Source organism: Nuphar pumila, chromosome 6 (assembly GCF_984573655.1).
Source record: "Nuphar pumila chromosome 6, dmNupPumi1.hap1.1, whole genome shotgun sequence".
NCBI classification, from domain to species: Eukaryota; Viridiplantae; Streptophyta; class Magnoliopsida; order Nymphaeales; family Nymphaeaceae; genus Nuphar; species Nuphar pumila.
Genome location: NC_143254.1, coordinates 129,340,804 through 129,357,504, shown reverse-complemented (window position 1 = coordinate 129,357,504; position 16,701 = coordinate 129,340,804). Strand labels below are relative to the sequence as shown.

The following is a 16,701-nucleotide window of genomic DNA, read 5'->3' as shown; positions in this document are numbered from 1 at the left end:
TAATATTAGGTACAGATGTTATTAATATTATTAGTGTTTATGCACCTCAAGTAGGTTTAGATGATTCCATTAAGCATCAATTTTGGGAAGATTTAGATGGAGTAGTACAAGGGATATCTTATGGTGAAAAGCTTTTCATCGACGGTGACCTTAATGGACATGTAGGCATTAGTAGGAATGGATTTGAGAGTATCCATGGAGGCTATGGTATAGGAGAAAGAAACGAAAGTGGAGAAAGGATTTTAGACTTTGGTTTGTCCTATGACATGATCTTAGCAAACACTTGGTTAAGGAAGAAGGAGTCTCACCTAGTAACATTTAAAAGTGGGGTTAATACGAGTCAGATAGATTTTTTCCTACTTAGAAAGAGAGATAGGGGTTGTTGCATCGATTGTAAGGTTATACCGGAAGAAAGTGTAGCTACACAACATAGAGTCTTAGTTTTAGTTCTTAAAATTAGACAATGCCGCAAAAGGGATAGACATAGGATAGATCCTAGAATTAAGTTGTGAGCACTGAATGGAGCTAAACAAAGAATGTCTGTAGAGCAAGTAGTTAAGGAAGCTGATTGGTGTCTCGAGGAGGATTCAAACTCAATGTGGAATAAGATAGCGGGTTGCATGAGAAAGGTAGCTAAGGAGGTATTGGGTGAGTCTAAAGGCGGTGCACTGTTAGGTAAGGATACATCATGGTGGAACGAGGATGTCAAATTAACTATTAAGGTTAAAAGAGAGTGTTATAGAAATCTAAGTAAGAGTCGTGATAATGAGAATTTGGAGAAGTATATGATAGCAAAAAAAGAAGCTAAAAAAGTAGTCTGAAACACGAGGGATAAGGTATATAAGGAGGTTTATGACAAGTTGGATACCAAAGAAAGCGAGAAGGATATTTATAGGCTTGCAAAGATGAGAGATAGGAAGTCGAAGGATCTGGGTATGATTAGATGTATCAAAGATGAAACACAAAGGGTTTTAGTCAAAGATGAGGAGATTAAGGAGAGATAGAAAGATTATTTTGATAATCTATTTAATGGAAGTCATGCTCAAGATCTTGGAGACTTGTCCATTCTTTTTCATGAGATGAATCGTGACTTCATGCGCAAGATTCAAAAGAAAGAAATTGCAGAGGCTTTGAAGAAAATGAAATCAAGAAGGGCACTTGGCCCAGATGGTATACCTATCGAGGCTTGGAAATGCTTGGGAGAGAAAGGTTTAGAATGGTTGACAAATATTTTTAACAAGATTTGACGGACAAATAAGATGCCTAATGAGTGGAGGAAGAGTACTTTGGTGCCTCTATATAAGAATAAGGGTGATATACAAGATTGCACAAACTATCGTGGTATAAAACTCATGAGTCATACTATGAAACTTTGGGAGAGGGTGATTGAGTCTAGGTTGAGGAAGGTTGTCATGATATCGGAGAATCAATTTGGTTTTATGCCTGGAAGATCAACTATGGAAGCTATGCATCTTCTTAGACAACTTATTGAGAGAAATAGAGAGAGAAACAAAGATTTGCATATAGTTTTTATTGATTTGGAGAAGGCATACGATAGAGTACCTAGGAATATTCTCTGGTGGACAATGATGAAGAAAGGTGTTTCTCTCAAGTACATTAGTATAATTAAGGATATGTATGAAGGAGTAGTAACCAATGTCCACACTTATAGAGGGGTGACAACCAATTTTCCTATAACGGTTGGGTTACATCAAGGATATGCTTTAAGCCCTTTCCTATTTGCTATAGTGATGGATGAGCTTACGAGATCAATTCAAGAAAATGTACCATGGTGTATGTTGTTTGCTGATGATATTGTTTTGATTGATGAGTCTAGAGTTGGGGTTAATGCTAAGTTAGAATTATGGAGACATACATTGGAAGCAAGAGGTTTTAAGTTGAGTAAGAGTAAGACAGAATATATGGAATGTCGGTTTAGTAAGCAACGAAGTAGTGATGGGAGTGTAGTGAAGCTAGGTGAGCAAGAAATACCGGTGGATGATTGTTTCAAATATTTGAGATCTATCATTCAAAAGTATGGAGAAATTGATGGAGATGTAAATCATAGGATAAAGGTTTGGTGGATGAAATGGAAAAGTGCAATTGGAGTGTTGTGCGATCGTAGAATGCCATTGGGGTTGAAGGGAAAGTTTTATAAGATGACTATTAGGCCCACTTTACTATATGGTACGAAATGTTGGGCTGCCAAGAGACATTATATTCAAAAAATGAGTGTAGCTGAGATGCGTATGCTTAGATGGATGTGTGAAAATACAATAAAAGATAAGATTCAGAACGAGGAGATACGTAAGAAGGTAGGTGTTGCACCCATTGAAAATAAGATGAGAGAGAATCGTTTACGGTGGTTTGGACATATTCGGCGAAGGCCTAATGATGCTCCAGTTAGAAGGATGGAGAAATGGAAAAATATATTAGTTAAAAGAGGTCGGGGTAGGCCTAGGAAGACTTGGATGGAGATGATAGGAAAGGATATGAATGCTTTGAACCTCACCGAGGACATGGCATTGGATAGAAATGATTGGAGAAGGATTGATGCAGCCCACAATGGAGGAAGGGTGAAACAAATGGCCCACCGTGAATCGGTGTGGCTGAACTTCTTTATTAAACTCACAAATGTTTCAATAAGCAAGGGAAAATCAATAAACAGTAAAGAATGTAAAGGAACACAGTAAGCAAGTAAATAAAGGAATAGGAATAGGAAAATGCAAAAGGCAAAAGGCGGCTGGAGTTTCAATCTTCTTTGCTTCCACGCAACCCTAGGCAGGGCCTTTTAAAGGCTGTTTACTGGACCCGGGTCGTGGGTCCAGATTTGGATCCGACCCGCGATCCAGGTCAGCCTGTATCTGCAGTTGGTTCTGGGGCGTGCGAACTCCACCACGCCTGACGTAGGTGCGCAGGGGTACCTCCCTGCGTCGTGGCTCCGTCCCTGCAAGTGAGTCATATGCGCGGGGTCCTTCATCTGCCCTTTGTGGCGGATCGGGTGGCACGATGGACCCAATCGGGTCCTGCCCTGCATCAAGGATTCATGTGGAAGACCCAGAATGATTTTCTTTGTTGGTTCATATCGCCGACCCCAATTGTTTTGGGATGAAGGCGTAGTTGTTGTAGTTTGCCCGATAAGGGCATTTTTGTCTTTTCACAAGTAATTATAATTGTTTATTAGAAACAACTATATTTTTGTTTTTTTTTGTTTTTTTATTTTTCATATTTTTTTTGAAATTTTATCTCTGCCATTGGGGCCCCACTCCATAGAGTCGTTGGGGCCCCAACGGTCATCAATATGACCGTTGGGAGCTCCCCAGCAACTCTATGAAGGGAACTCTCAATGGCCTCTCCTTTATGTTGTATATAAATAGGGAAGGTGTTCCCCTTATTTATTATTAATAAAATCCTATTCTTTTACTCGTTGGTGTTGCCCTTTATAGGCACTTTGTATTGTCCCATTGTGGATTTTTGCTTATGCACTTTTGTGCCTATTGTGCCTTGTAATTGTCCACTCTTGGACTTCTTTTGTGCTTTTGCACTTTGTTCTTGTAATTCAGCATACTTCATTACATGGTATCAGAGCAATAGTGCTCTTGGTCTCTCGAATAGTGACCATTGAAAGATCGTGATTCAGGGATCGACATGCTTGCGATAACTCAAGTGGAAGGGCTCTTCTGTGTTCTTCCATAATCCTTCTTGCCTCTTCTACTAAGCCAAAATGAAGAATGAGCAAAAGATTGATCTCTCTTTCAAGTTGAATGGTACCAATTACATGATGTGAGCATTTGCCATAAAAAATAACCTCAAAGGAAGTTTTGGGGATATGTGATGGGCTCTATTCCGGAACCTCAACTCAAACTCACTAAGTTGAAAGGAGGTCAAGAAAAGGCTTTAGCAGGAAATGCTCACGTAAAAGCTATTGAAGACCATTAATCCAAGATAGAAGATTGGGAAAGTAAACATGTAAAAATTCTTGCATGGTTTATGAATAATGTTGAGCTCAAAATATGTGTCAACATCACTAAGTTCTGCAAAGCAAATGAGACATGGTTTTTATGAAAGGCATGCATACACAAAAAGATCTTGCAAGGCAATCCTTTCTTCAAGAAAGGATATGTACCATCAAACAAGGGGACATGAGTGTCCGTGATTACTTTAGCACTCTTAGCCCCTTATAGGATGAATTATCTTTTCTTGAACCCACAGTGAGTAGATAGATAGTGAAGATGTTAAACTAAGAAGAGAGCAAATGAAAAGGAAGCATTTTTTCCAAATCTTACGTGGGCTTAAGCCTGAATATGAACAAGTTAGATCTTCTCTTCTTCATAGATCTAAACCTCTTCTTTTGGAGGACACCGTTGCCGAAATATCCCAAGAGGAGACTCGTCTTGGTATGATAAAAGGAGGAGATGAAGTGTTAGTCGTGTCCAAACCTAGCAATCATGTAAAAACTTACAAGCCTCCATACTTTGGGAGGCAAAATAGCTATAATGGTGGCTCCAAGAAGGCTATTTGTCATCATTGTCATGAACCGAGTCATATACAATCAAATTGTCCCAAGTTATATGACACCCCAAAGAACAAAATGGCTTCCGTTGAAGAAACCACACCAAGGAAGGAAGAACCAATCAAAGAAAAAGATTTATTTTCACTTGCTCAATTATTGGAAGCACTTTAAATGTTACTCAAATCTCCATCTACATCGAGCGCTGCGATAGCCTCATCTTCTCATCCAAGTATATCTCCTTGATTCAGGAGTTTCCTTTCATATGACGCCTCATGAGAATGGTCTATTTGATTTATGCACTAACTCAAAAACTATCTATGTTTCAACTGTCGATGGAACATTTTTGCAAATTAAAAGTATTGGAACCTTAAATTCCTCTCAAAGTTTTTTTGTGCCAAAAGTAAGGGTTGTTCCTCAACTAAATTTAAGCCTTCTTTTTGTTTCACAAATTTTTTATCATGGATATGAAATCTCCTTATCATCTAGGGGTTGCTCCATGCAAGATCTCCAGTCCGAGAAACAGATTGAGTAAGGCGATAGGAGGAAAGATCTCTACTTCATGAATTATCTAAATCTTCCTCTAATTTTTTTTTGTAATTATGTCCAAGATAAGGATATTGAAACTTGGCATAAAAGACTTGGACACCCAAGCTTCTTAAAGATGTATCTTCTTCCTTTTGGGAAAAAATTTTGTAATAAAAAAAGTTTAGTTTGAAAAGATGAAATTCACTCGTTTTCCTAATAGAACTTTTGTCTCTAAGAGACCTTTTGAATTAGTACATTCAGATATTTGGGGACCTTCTCCCATCATATCAAAACGAGGATGTTCATATTATGTTACCTTTATGGATGATTTCACTAGATATGTATGGATCTACTTTCTTAATTTCACATTCGATGTGTTCTCTTTTAAAAAAAAAATCATATGAATGTCAAAAATCAATTTCAAAGCAGCATTTTTATTCTTAGATCCGATTCGAGTGGTGAATACTTATCAAATGAGTTTCAAAATTATTTAAAACAAAACGAGATTTGTCACCAAGAGTCGTGTCCTAAAACTCCCCAACAAAATGGATTAGCCGAAAAAAAAACCATAGACATTATAAAAACCACTAGGACACTACTTATTTCTAAAGATATTCCAAAAAGCGCTCAAACATCAACATATTTGATAAATAGAATGGCCTCATCATCCTTGCAAAATGCATTTCCTTAAGAAAAATTATTTGAAAGAACACCCGATTTCAAGCCGTTGCGAATTTTTTGTTGCAAGTGTTTTGTACTCTTGCATAAAGGAGATAAATTGTCTCCAAAATTCATTGAATATGTATTTATGGGTTATGGAGAAAACCAAAAAGGATATAGATGTTTCGACTCTAAGAGTAACAAATTATATGTTTCTAAATATGTAACATTTTTAGAAAATGAAAATGGTTTTGAGAGAACCAAGGAAAACAATGAAGTTGATTATACTTTTTTATTTGATCTCTTGCCACAAGAAGAGTTGCCTTTGTGTGATGATTCTTTGAATGACATCGGAGATAATACCTTAAATGATAATGAAAATGGTGATGTGCATTCAATTGATGAGAATAAGGAATCATCTATAAGAAATAATGATATTGTTGATAAACCCATACAAATATATAACTGACGTGAGCAAAGGTATCCTTTAAATGCTTTAGAAAAATATTCACAAAATTCATCATTAGAAGAAACCTTTGTTAAAAGATCCAATTGTATCTCCAACCTACCAAGTAGGTTTGTATCTTATGACACATTGACACCAAAATATAGGTCAAGACTAATAGCTTTACATTTCTATCATGAACTGTCACACTATAATCTATAATGAAGCCAGAAATCTTCCACAAGGGGTTAAAATAATGAATATAAAACTTAAAGCTCTTAAAAAAGCTAAAACATGAGAAATACCTTCATTACCCATAGAAAAAAAATCTATAGGATGTAGATGGGTTTTTAAGGTTAAAACTAAGAGTGATGGGACTCTAGAATGATATAAAGCTAGGTTAGTGGCCAAAGAGTACTCTCAAAAATATGAAATTGATTATGAAAAAACATTTGCCCCAATAGCTAGAACCACTAGTGTTAGGATTCTCATAATCGTTTTATCTATTCAAAAATGACCCATATACCAACTAGATGTGAAAAATGCTTTTGTAAATGATGAATTAAATGAAGAGGTATACATGGATGCTCCGCCAGGGTTTTGTATTGAAAAAGGTAAAATCCTTAAACTTAAAAAGGCTTTATATGGTCTAAAACAAGACCCTAAAGCTTGACATGATAAAATGACTTATCCAGGTTTTCATTCTTGCTACACTGACACTGCTCTTTTTGTTAAAAGTACAGGTTTTACGATTGTTATTCTTCTACTTTACGTAGATGATATAATTATCACCGAAAGTGACAAACAGGGAATTAGTGATATTAAACATATTAAAAAAAAATATGTCAGATTTAGGTTTTTTAAGATATTTCTTAAGCATTGAAGTTACGTACTCTCCCAGAGGGTACATTATCAAATGAAACTTGCTACTGATATTTGTATCAAGTCTGGCATTAGAGATGATAAGAAGATAGAAACCCCATAAGTGATTAATGTTAAATTGAAACTGAAAAATGGGACTCTGCTTGAAGATCTTACGCCTTACCACCAACTAGTTGGGTCGCTCAGTTACTTATCTATCACTCGGCCAGACATAGCTCATGCAATGCAGTTCATTCTGTCAACCAGTTTCAACATGCTCCTACCATTGTGCATATGAGTGTTGTCTTGAGAATTGTTAGATACATCAAGAATACTATAACCAAAGGAGCTTTTCTATCCACATCATCTTCATTTGATTATCATGCTTATACTGATGTTGATTTGGGTGGAAATCCCAACGATAAAGTCTCAACTACCGGCTTTTGTGTATTTTTAGGTGACTATGATTTCATAGAGATGCAAGAAGCAGCAAAAAGTATCATTATCCTCAACTAAAGTTGAATATCGTGCAATGGTTGCAACAACAATGGAGCTTGTGTGGCTTAAAAGTTTTTTCAGTGATATGGGAATAATCATCTAATACCTTCGAAGATGTGCAGCGACAATAAGAGTGCAATCTACATTGTAAGCAACCACACCTTCCATGAGCAAACTAAACATATTGAGATGGATTGTCACTATGTACGTGATGAAAATCTGAAAGGAACTATTACGTTGCCATATGTCATATCGGAATACCAGTTGGCGAATTTCTTCACCAAAGCTCTTCTTGTTCCTCAGTTTATTTTTCTCCTTAGCAAATTTTTGATCATTTTCTCGTAAGTTTGAGGAGTGTTAAAATATATATGTTTGTATATATATATACTCATATATATATATATAATCTATTTTTGTATTAGTTTGCCCGATAGGGCCATTTTTGTCTTTTCACATGTAATTATAGTTGTTTATTAGAAACTATATTTTTGTTTATATTATTTTCCTTATTTTCTTTTTCTTTTTTTAATTTTATTTCTTTGCCATTGGGGGAATCACTCCATAGAGTCATTAGGGCCCCAACGGTCATAATGATCGTTGGGAGCTCCCAAACAACTCTATGAAGGGAACTCGTAATGGCCTCCCCTTTATGTTGTTGTATATAAATAGGGGAGGTGTTCCCCCTATTTCTTTTAATGCTCTCAAGCATATTATTAATAAAATCCTATTATTTTACTTGTTGGTGTTGCCCTTTGTAGGCACTTTGTATTGTCCTATTGTGGACTTTTGCTTATGCACTTTTGTGCCTTTGTAATTGTCTACTCTTGGACTTGTTTTGTGCTTTTGCACTTTGTTCTTGTAATTTCACATACTTTGCTACAATAATTAATGCCACCTACCCCCACAAATGTTTGGGAACCCTGTTTTAGGAGATGAGGCTGTTGTTGGGAGTGGAGATGGGCCATTTTCATCTCCACCCCCACAAAGATGTTGTCGACAACTCCAGCCTCATCTCCCACTTTCATCTCCACTCCCATCACCCCTCTCATCTCCTCTCCAACACCGGCTCCCAAACACAACCTTAATGATTTGGCCAACATAAATAAGATTTATGGCTAAAGAAGGCACATAGTAGACTTAGAAATATTTAAATTGCAACCAAGATAGAAGTTTGAAGAAATGCAGCCAATTTATGAAACAGACATAGAGGAACCATCTGCAGTGTGAAACACACCACTACAAGGTCGACAATTGGTTAGAATAGACTCATGTGCCATCATATGATATGAGGCACCCGAAGAAGAGGAAGGAGCAGAGGACAAAGCAATAGCTGACTGAGCAAGGAGCGGTAACTGAAGAATCTACTATAAAATCTTCTCAAGAAATTGAAGTTAACTACCACCAGACTGCTCTGTGGATATATTAGCAAGAGAAGCAGACTCAGCACCAACATCAATATGATCCTCCTTAGGCTTTGTGCCCTCACCATTTGATATTGCATATGCTTCACCTCTCTTTTTCCTCAAAGATGGACAAGAATTATTCATGTGATCAAAGCCTTTGCAGTAATGACATTGAATAGAGCTTAAACCACCTCTACCTCAAATTCTTCCACCACCTCTACCACGAAATACCACCTAACTACAGGGGCGCTGCCATAATCGAATCACTAGGAGGATATATACCAAGAGACTTCATAGTCTCTTCAGCAATCAACTCAGCTGATGTATTAGTCACTGAGGGCAAAAGATAATGATGAAATATGACACTCCTCATACCATTAAACTCTTGTCCGAGTGCCATAAAAAACTCTTAAGTCTAGTTGTCTCCTTATGTTGATCAAGTAGCCCCATACAAGTTTGGCATGCGATACATTTCTCACACTTTGCACACTTTTCATATTTGGTTTGACCCTCCGTGAGTGTAATTGCATATCCCAAACTTGTTTTCTTGACAAGTAGCCCTTAATTCTTGCACAAGCTTAGTATTATCTAGCCCAATTTTCTTGCTTGTAGACTTGCTTGAGATACCCCCAAGCTTCTTTAGCTTCTTGGAACTTGGACAAATTCACAACAATTATTTGTTCAACCGAACCTAATTCCAAGCATTGACCCTTGCATTATTCACAATCCACTCCTTGAACAACTGGTCATAATCAACATAAGTGGGCATGGGTTTCACCTTTGTGTCATCAAGCCTTTTCCCCACAATTACAACAATCATAAATTCTGCCCAATAGGCATAGTTTGTTCCATTGAGCTTTACTGGAACAATATGAATTCCTTGTCCTTTCTCCATACCTCGGAACAACCCCCAACTACAATATGATTTTTCTGCACAAAAAATACCAACACAAGCAAGTGCAAAATATGCCAAAGCAATGTGCCTTGCACCAACTGCTCAAATGGCACAAACCAATACACCGAATCTTCACAATTTGCAATTGCTCGCGAGAAAACTAAGCTAAAATATCAAACTCACAATCACAATGCACATCAAACATCAAAATACCAGTCTCTAAATGTAATATCAAGACTAATATGCAGCCATAACGAAAAACAGCAGTCAACCAAGCTGAAACTGAAATAGACAGTACATGACTTCCCAAAAAAGGCTTCAAAACTTCATCAAAACACCAAAGATATACCAAACTAGGGCAAATCACCACACCCAATGCCTTTTGTTACTCAAAAATGGCTTGAATCGACACCTTAAGGGAAAACAATCTCCACTGATAATGCCAGAACAACCTAAAATGTCAAATCTGGACATTATTTGTCAATACTAAAAAAATATTGAAAAAATCGTAGAAAATCAGATATAAGTCCGATTACCACGAATTTTTATTCAATGATCTTCTAAACTCACCCTCTATCAAATCCTTATACCAAATAAAACAAACTGAAACCTTCATCTGGGTGTGCTGATGTCAGCACCTCGAGAAGCGCACCCACAGAAGAAATGCTGAAAATCCCAGAATGAAGCTTCCAATACCCTCCTTTGGATCTTTGGTGAACTCTCCTTAGAGCCACAATGGCTCTGATACCATATTCAAATCTGAACCATGTGCATTAGGGTTTCACAAAGAGAAGCACAAAGGAGAAGTGAAGAAGAAACTTCATTAACAAGAAAGAGAGGAGAAAATGCAACATATAGGGGTCGACCCCTCATTGCACAAAAAGACAAAAGTAGTTGACTTCTAACCTCCTAACATATTACATTGTTACCCCTAATAAATAGCAATATGTACACTTCCAGTGGGGTAACACAAATGAATAGAAATACATAGAATACATGCATATTACACTGTTCAACACTCTTCACAAAGGAAACACCCAAGCACGTGTAACCAAACCAAACATGGCTGTTAGAGGAGGTACTAAAGGGAAATTAATGGGCACTGATCTCAATACTTTGTAGATATATTGCATGCTGACCTCAATGCCATGATGCCTTTATCAAATGAATAGTACCTCACACACTAATGTGCTTATAATATAGTCTCTGCAAGAAAACTTGTAAAAAAAGGAAAATGAAAGAATGAAAGAAAGAACTAAGAAAAAGGGCAAATTTTCTAATTTGGTAGTGATGTAATTATAAAGCTGAAGGCAAGACTTCCTTCAAAGAGCTCAATAATTACAGCTGATATGGAAAAGGGTATAACCACAGAACAGCAAGTAAATCCTCAATCTTTGAAGAGCAATATGGTGGTTAAAGTGGTGTTCTACTAAAGTGGGACCTTGTATTTTTAAGATATAATGTGAATCAGAACAATTTTTGGCTTGGTTCAGGTTACAGACACTGAAAGCAACAGAAATAGCAAGTTGTCTGATATTTTTTGGAAAACAGAAGTCTAGTTGAGCTTCGCAACTAGTTCCTGTATCCCTTCTCCTTTTGTTTCATTTCCAATCATGACACAATCATGAGTCCAGCTCAGGTTCACTCAATTATCAAAGGTACCCAGGCTTGCATAATCTTCCCCACCCCCCCTAGTCTCAAGCCATGTACAGTTCAGGAATTATCCTGATCTATGGTTATTTCAAGCATCAATAATAAAACTTAGTATTCAACCTTGTGTAGGAGACTGAAGTTGAAGGATATTAGGAATTATCATTTCAACAATAGCTGATATTGTTGCATTAGTTTCTTTCTGACCTAATATATTACGCACTTAGGCATCACCACCGTAATACTAACATTGCAAAACACTAGTTCAGTTTTTTCATTTTCAGCGATTCGCTCAAAACAGCATATGTAAGGGTGATACCCTAAATCACCGCGACGACAATCATGTTCATGTTCTACACGATTAGCAAAACCATTGCTACTGTTGTGCCTTGACATATGGGATGACATTCATGTTGACATGGTGCATTTCTGATATCCCACCACTGCTCTCCCTCAATTTGCAATTTGACAATTAAACAGTTAATTGTACAGCATTAGAGCCTAAGAAGCATTTGACGTCACACAGGAATTATTCCTATAGTGAAGAGTAGATCGTGCTTGTTGCTAGCTTTAAACTTGCTGCAACATGACTTATTCAAATATTTATTAGGCGGCGACAATGCTGTCAATGTCGTTAGATTGCACATTGCTAGCATATCCTCTAATGCACCCCAACAACAACTGACAATTACCATCCTGATAATTTAGAAAACCCGTCCCACATTCCAAGAGCCTCACTATTTGATGATCATTTTTACTTGTAGAGGATCTTTTTGAACAACGTAATTAATGGTCACTGTTTTCAGAAGACATCCACTATTGTACATCACTCCTAATGAAAAACTTTCAAATTCATGTGCAGAATCAAACCATTTACCCATATAAATATAATAACGCCTGTCAAAAAAAACTGCATACCATTGAGCTGTGGGTTAGTTCTACCATGAACAATTTCAATAAATGGTAAGATAGAGTGACTCATACAATATTAGAGTAATGCGTACAGCTGAAAAACAGATATCAAACACAAACAGTGAAAGTGAACCTAACCTCATTGATAATTCCATCTCCGCCAACACATATAATTCCTGTCAGCAGATGCGAGACAAAGATTTAGAGCTAATCCTTCTTCTTAATTAGTCAGATGCACGTCATGTGCATTACATACAAATATTCATCATTTAATTTAATGCGCATTTGAAAGAAAGATCAAGAATTACCATCTGGGCAAGTGTTAAAGTCAGCAGTAGAAGCAAGAGTCCTCGCATGACCAGGCGATTTGGTATTGACTACTTCCATATTGAAACCTGCAAGCTGGTCAGTAGTTTTGAACCTCGATCATCAGCAGTGAGAGAATAGTTTGTTCTTATAGTCTAAATGCTCAACAGTATAACTGTATCCAAATACAATCGTAGTTAGATTAGTCAGTGCAACATATATGACATGGTACGTTTGTTGGACCAAAAGTAAAGAAGGATATTTTTCTTTTCTTGTTCATGGTAAATGGAGGCCATACATGCCCCAACTAGAGGATTTCATTCCTTCCTGCAAAACAACAAAGGGTAACAGGCCATCCCCAAAGGAAAGAATATTTCCTTGGCTAATGGTCCTTTAAAAGGTTTGAACAAGTTACAATACATAGCAAATGGGACATAGATATATCAATAAAATGCTATTCTGTGGAAGAGAAGATGAATCCTGCATCTATCTGTTCCATAGATGTGAATTCTTTGCTTCTAGGAAACACACAATAATCAGCCTGGCCAAACTGGTGGTGAATCTTTGAGACATTGTAATGCAATAAAGCCCTATCAGTTAAAAAAATATGCGAGAAACAGGGGAAAACAAAGATTTTGAACAATTATGCCTAAGACAAAGCAAAACAGTAAAGTGGGCAAAGATACACGGACAGGAGACAACTTACACTGGACACAAAATTGCAAAGCATCTAACTGTGTCTATGAACAGTTCCAGCTCCTAATTTATATATTAACAAAGTAATAAAGGTAAACCAAAGAATCCCAAAACAACCATAAGATCCACAAAAGAATCTTGAATCTTCCATCAAGCAACTGACCTTAAATATGGGTTCCACTTTGCTGTAGAAAACTTTGCTTGAACGACCATGTCCTGAGCGTGGATTCAGTATAACAAGAACTCTTGGAGGGCTTTTACATCTGAAATATTGCTCAGGTGGGAAATCACTAGCAACCATGTTAGATTCTTGCCTCTTGGAAGATACTGGATGAGGCAAGCAATTCACATAGCAGTGCTGATCTGCAAATCCACTAACCCACTTAAGGGCCTCTTCTGGAGTTGAAGCCAAGAACCTGAAGTCCTTTCTGCTCCTCTTAGGCTTAAAAAAGCAAGACAGACCACTTGGTTTCCTCTGTATCGGATATGCATGCACTGTAAAATGTTTGAGTCCATTATTATAGGAGACCTACCAAAATAAGGAAGAAGATCTCAGAAATGAACAACTAAGCTAAACAGAAGAATAAATCAAGCACAGAATGCATGTATTATATTCACAGCAAACTTACAGAGATTATGTCATCAAGATACAGGGTGTGAATCCTCCAAACCAATGCCTTGCTTGTAAGCTTTGCATCAAATCCATTCAGATCTATACTTTCTTTTGCTGTCTGCACATCGGCATTTGCATTGGTAATTTTCTTGTCCAAGACTAGCTTCCCTGAGACCACCACATAGCCTAACAAGTCTGATTGTTCATCTCCTATGTCAATTCTGTGATCATGCACCTTTACTTTATCTGGATCTTCATTGACCACATTTCCCTCACTTGCCCTCATAGATCTAACCTTGCCACGTTTCTCTGGAAGGACGGCAGGGAGTGAGTGCTGCTAGGTCACTACCTGGGGTGATTTATTACCTGAACAGTGAAGAGAATGTCGTGACAATACATGCAAGGGATTAACATTTTGGGTAAGAGATCCATGTTTCTGCATCTCTATCAACAATCAACGACTTTGAGAAAACTCACGAAACAACTGTAGAAGAGACTTTTGACCTTGCAGAGCTTTGTCCACACAGTTTCCCGAAAAGCAATTGGAACTAACATCACCAATTCTGAAAATTCAAATGATGAAAAAATTCTTCTATTAATGCCAAATATAGGAATAAAACTCATCATTAAAAATGAAAAAAAAGGTTAAGATACAACCATCAATCCAACCTAACCAGAATGATGTACAAAGATCAACTTCTCATCCATATGCCTCATTTGAATGCTAGCATAAAGCAAAAAGATTTGTGGGAAAAAAACATACTGATTGGATAGACATGTAAATCACGTAACTTGATGAGCTCAAAGAGTATGCAACACTGCATATTACGTACACTGACCATCATATGTGCATTCCACTGTCTTTTTCCCTTAGCCCCACAAGATTACCATTAACTAACAGACCTATGTGATCGAATCTGAGCTAAATAGCAGAATCCTTGATGCCTAGTTGACTTGGATGTCAAATCATTTTTGCCATATTATTACTGAATCTATCTCAACCTATACTAACAGAAGGATAAACTACTTGTATGTCCTATGTTGAAATACATATGATGATGCAAATCAAAAGCATTAGCAAGATCAGCAATAAGGCAAGGTGCATCTGTATGAGATGCATTGGCAACATTGAGATTGGGCAGCTTCAAATAAGGAGCATCTTTGCAGCAAGTTGACGATGAGGTTCGTTCGAGGAAGAGGATGACCCAATAAGAGTAAAACTTGAAATGCATCCAAGAAAACAAACATCAACGAGAACAGAAACATTTGCATAACATGAGATGAAACAAAAGGGTACGTGCACAAACAGCAATAAGTTTATCAAAGATTCAAAGCATAACAAATCGTGAAAATGACACTCTCCTAATAAGAAGGATGTGCAACTTCGACAAAATCCATCCAAACAAAAACCTTTCGGAGCTAGAAATACAAAATTAGCAATTCCACGCCAATTCGAGTGAGCTCAACAGGACGGCATCAATTACTCGAGTCCATCTCTACAACTTGAAAACGCTCCCAAGAAATCTCCAAATTTCACACTCTTTGGTTTGTTCTAGAACACAAAAACCAGCATTCCGGAAAGCGACCGAAACAAACGGAAAACATCTTCGTTCTCGGACGCAAACTCTCGATCCATTAATCAAAATTCTTCACTTTCCAGACTCTTCGTCATCGCACAACATCACAATCAGAAAAATCACATCCAAAACCCAGCATTCCCAAAGATCAACCAAAACAAGCAACCGATTTCCGCTGAATTCCCAGCTGATTCCACTCAAATTCAGATCTCACCAAAAGAGAAACCATAACAAAAAAAAAACAATTCCCGAATACAATCCTCACCTTCCCCAAGAAGCTGCTCCACATAACACCATCCAGAAAAAAAGGCCTTAAATTTCACAAAAATCCACAAAAAAATCAAAAGAAGAACATCGCTTACATGGATCACCGGCCGATTCTTCACCCGCATCCACCAACAAAGCCAACAAAAAATCCCATAAAAAAAGGAAATCAATATCAAAAATCCATCATCCAGAAAACCGATTCCCCCCAAAAAAAACAAGAATTTATCGTCGGAGAAACGATCTGATCGGATCCTTCGGACAGGAATCGCCGGAGAGTCACCGGAAATCCGAACTTCGACAAGAAGAAGATCGCCGGAAAATATTTCTCGGGGCCGAAGCTGCTTCTTTTCCCTCTCACATTTCGGCTCTCCTCCTTCCTTCCCATTAATCAAATGGCAAACTGAAAGCGAAGGCTATTTAATTACTCTCCTAATCTAAGATTAATTATTAATCAAATTGTTAATTTAAGCAATCCGAGACACACTCGTACATCCGGTACATATGAGTCTCGTTCCGTACCGGATGAGTTGACTCGTTCAGGGTAACACGGGGGCATTTTGGGGATACCGAAAAAGGAATGGGTGGGGTCTGAGCGGGAGAGCCGAGCCTCGTGATTGGTGCGTTTGGCATACGCATGGAGGCCGTCCTAACCGAGTAATTACGCAACCTGGTCAGTGTCATTTAATTCCTTGGGTTGACAGTTGACTAGTGATGCAGAGCGGTCCGCTCGTACCACAGCTACGCTACGGAGGGGTCGCCAAAACCAATGATGTTGCGCTATGGCGCATTAAGTTGGGTGGGTGTGGTCCAACTTCATCCTTGGCTCGTTCTGGGTTGGGGCTCGAGCCTGGCTTGGGTTGAGTTGATGGCTTGGCTGAGC

General features: G+C 37.7%; 1 protein-coding gene across 1 annotated transcript in view; it reads right to left on the bottom strand.

Annotated features, from left to right (window-relative positions):
- Positions 1 to 16,181, bottom strand: part of LOC149836195 (sphingoid long-chain bases kinase 1-like) — a 29,468-nt gene extending 13,287 nt beyond the window's left edge. Inside the window, exons 1-6 of the mRNA XM_090009046.1 lie at positions 15,917 to 16,181; positions 14,482 to 14,540; positions 13,994 to 14,343; positions 13,528 to 13,893; positions 12,671 to 12,764; positions 12,501 to 12,538 (exon numbers count right to left, since the gene is read on the bottom strand). Coding sequence (XP_089865172.1) covers positions 12,501 to 12,538; positions 12,671 to 12,764; positions 13,528 to 13,893; positions 13,994 to 14,263 — 768 coding nt within the window. The 5' untranslated portion in view covers positions 14,264 to 14,343; positions 14,482 to 14,540; positions 15,917 to 16,181. The remainder of the gene's footprint in view (positions 1 to 12,500; positions 12,539 to 12,670; positions 12,765 to 13,527; positions 13,894 to 13,993; positions 14,344 to 14,481; positions 14,541 to 15,916) is intronic.
- Positions 16,182 to 16,701: the final 520 nt, after the last annotated feature.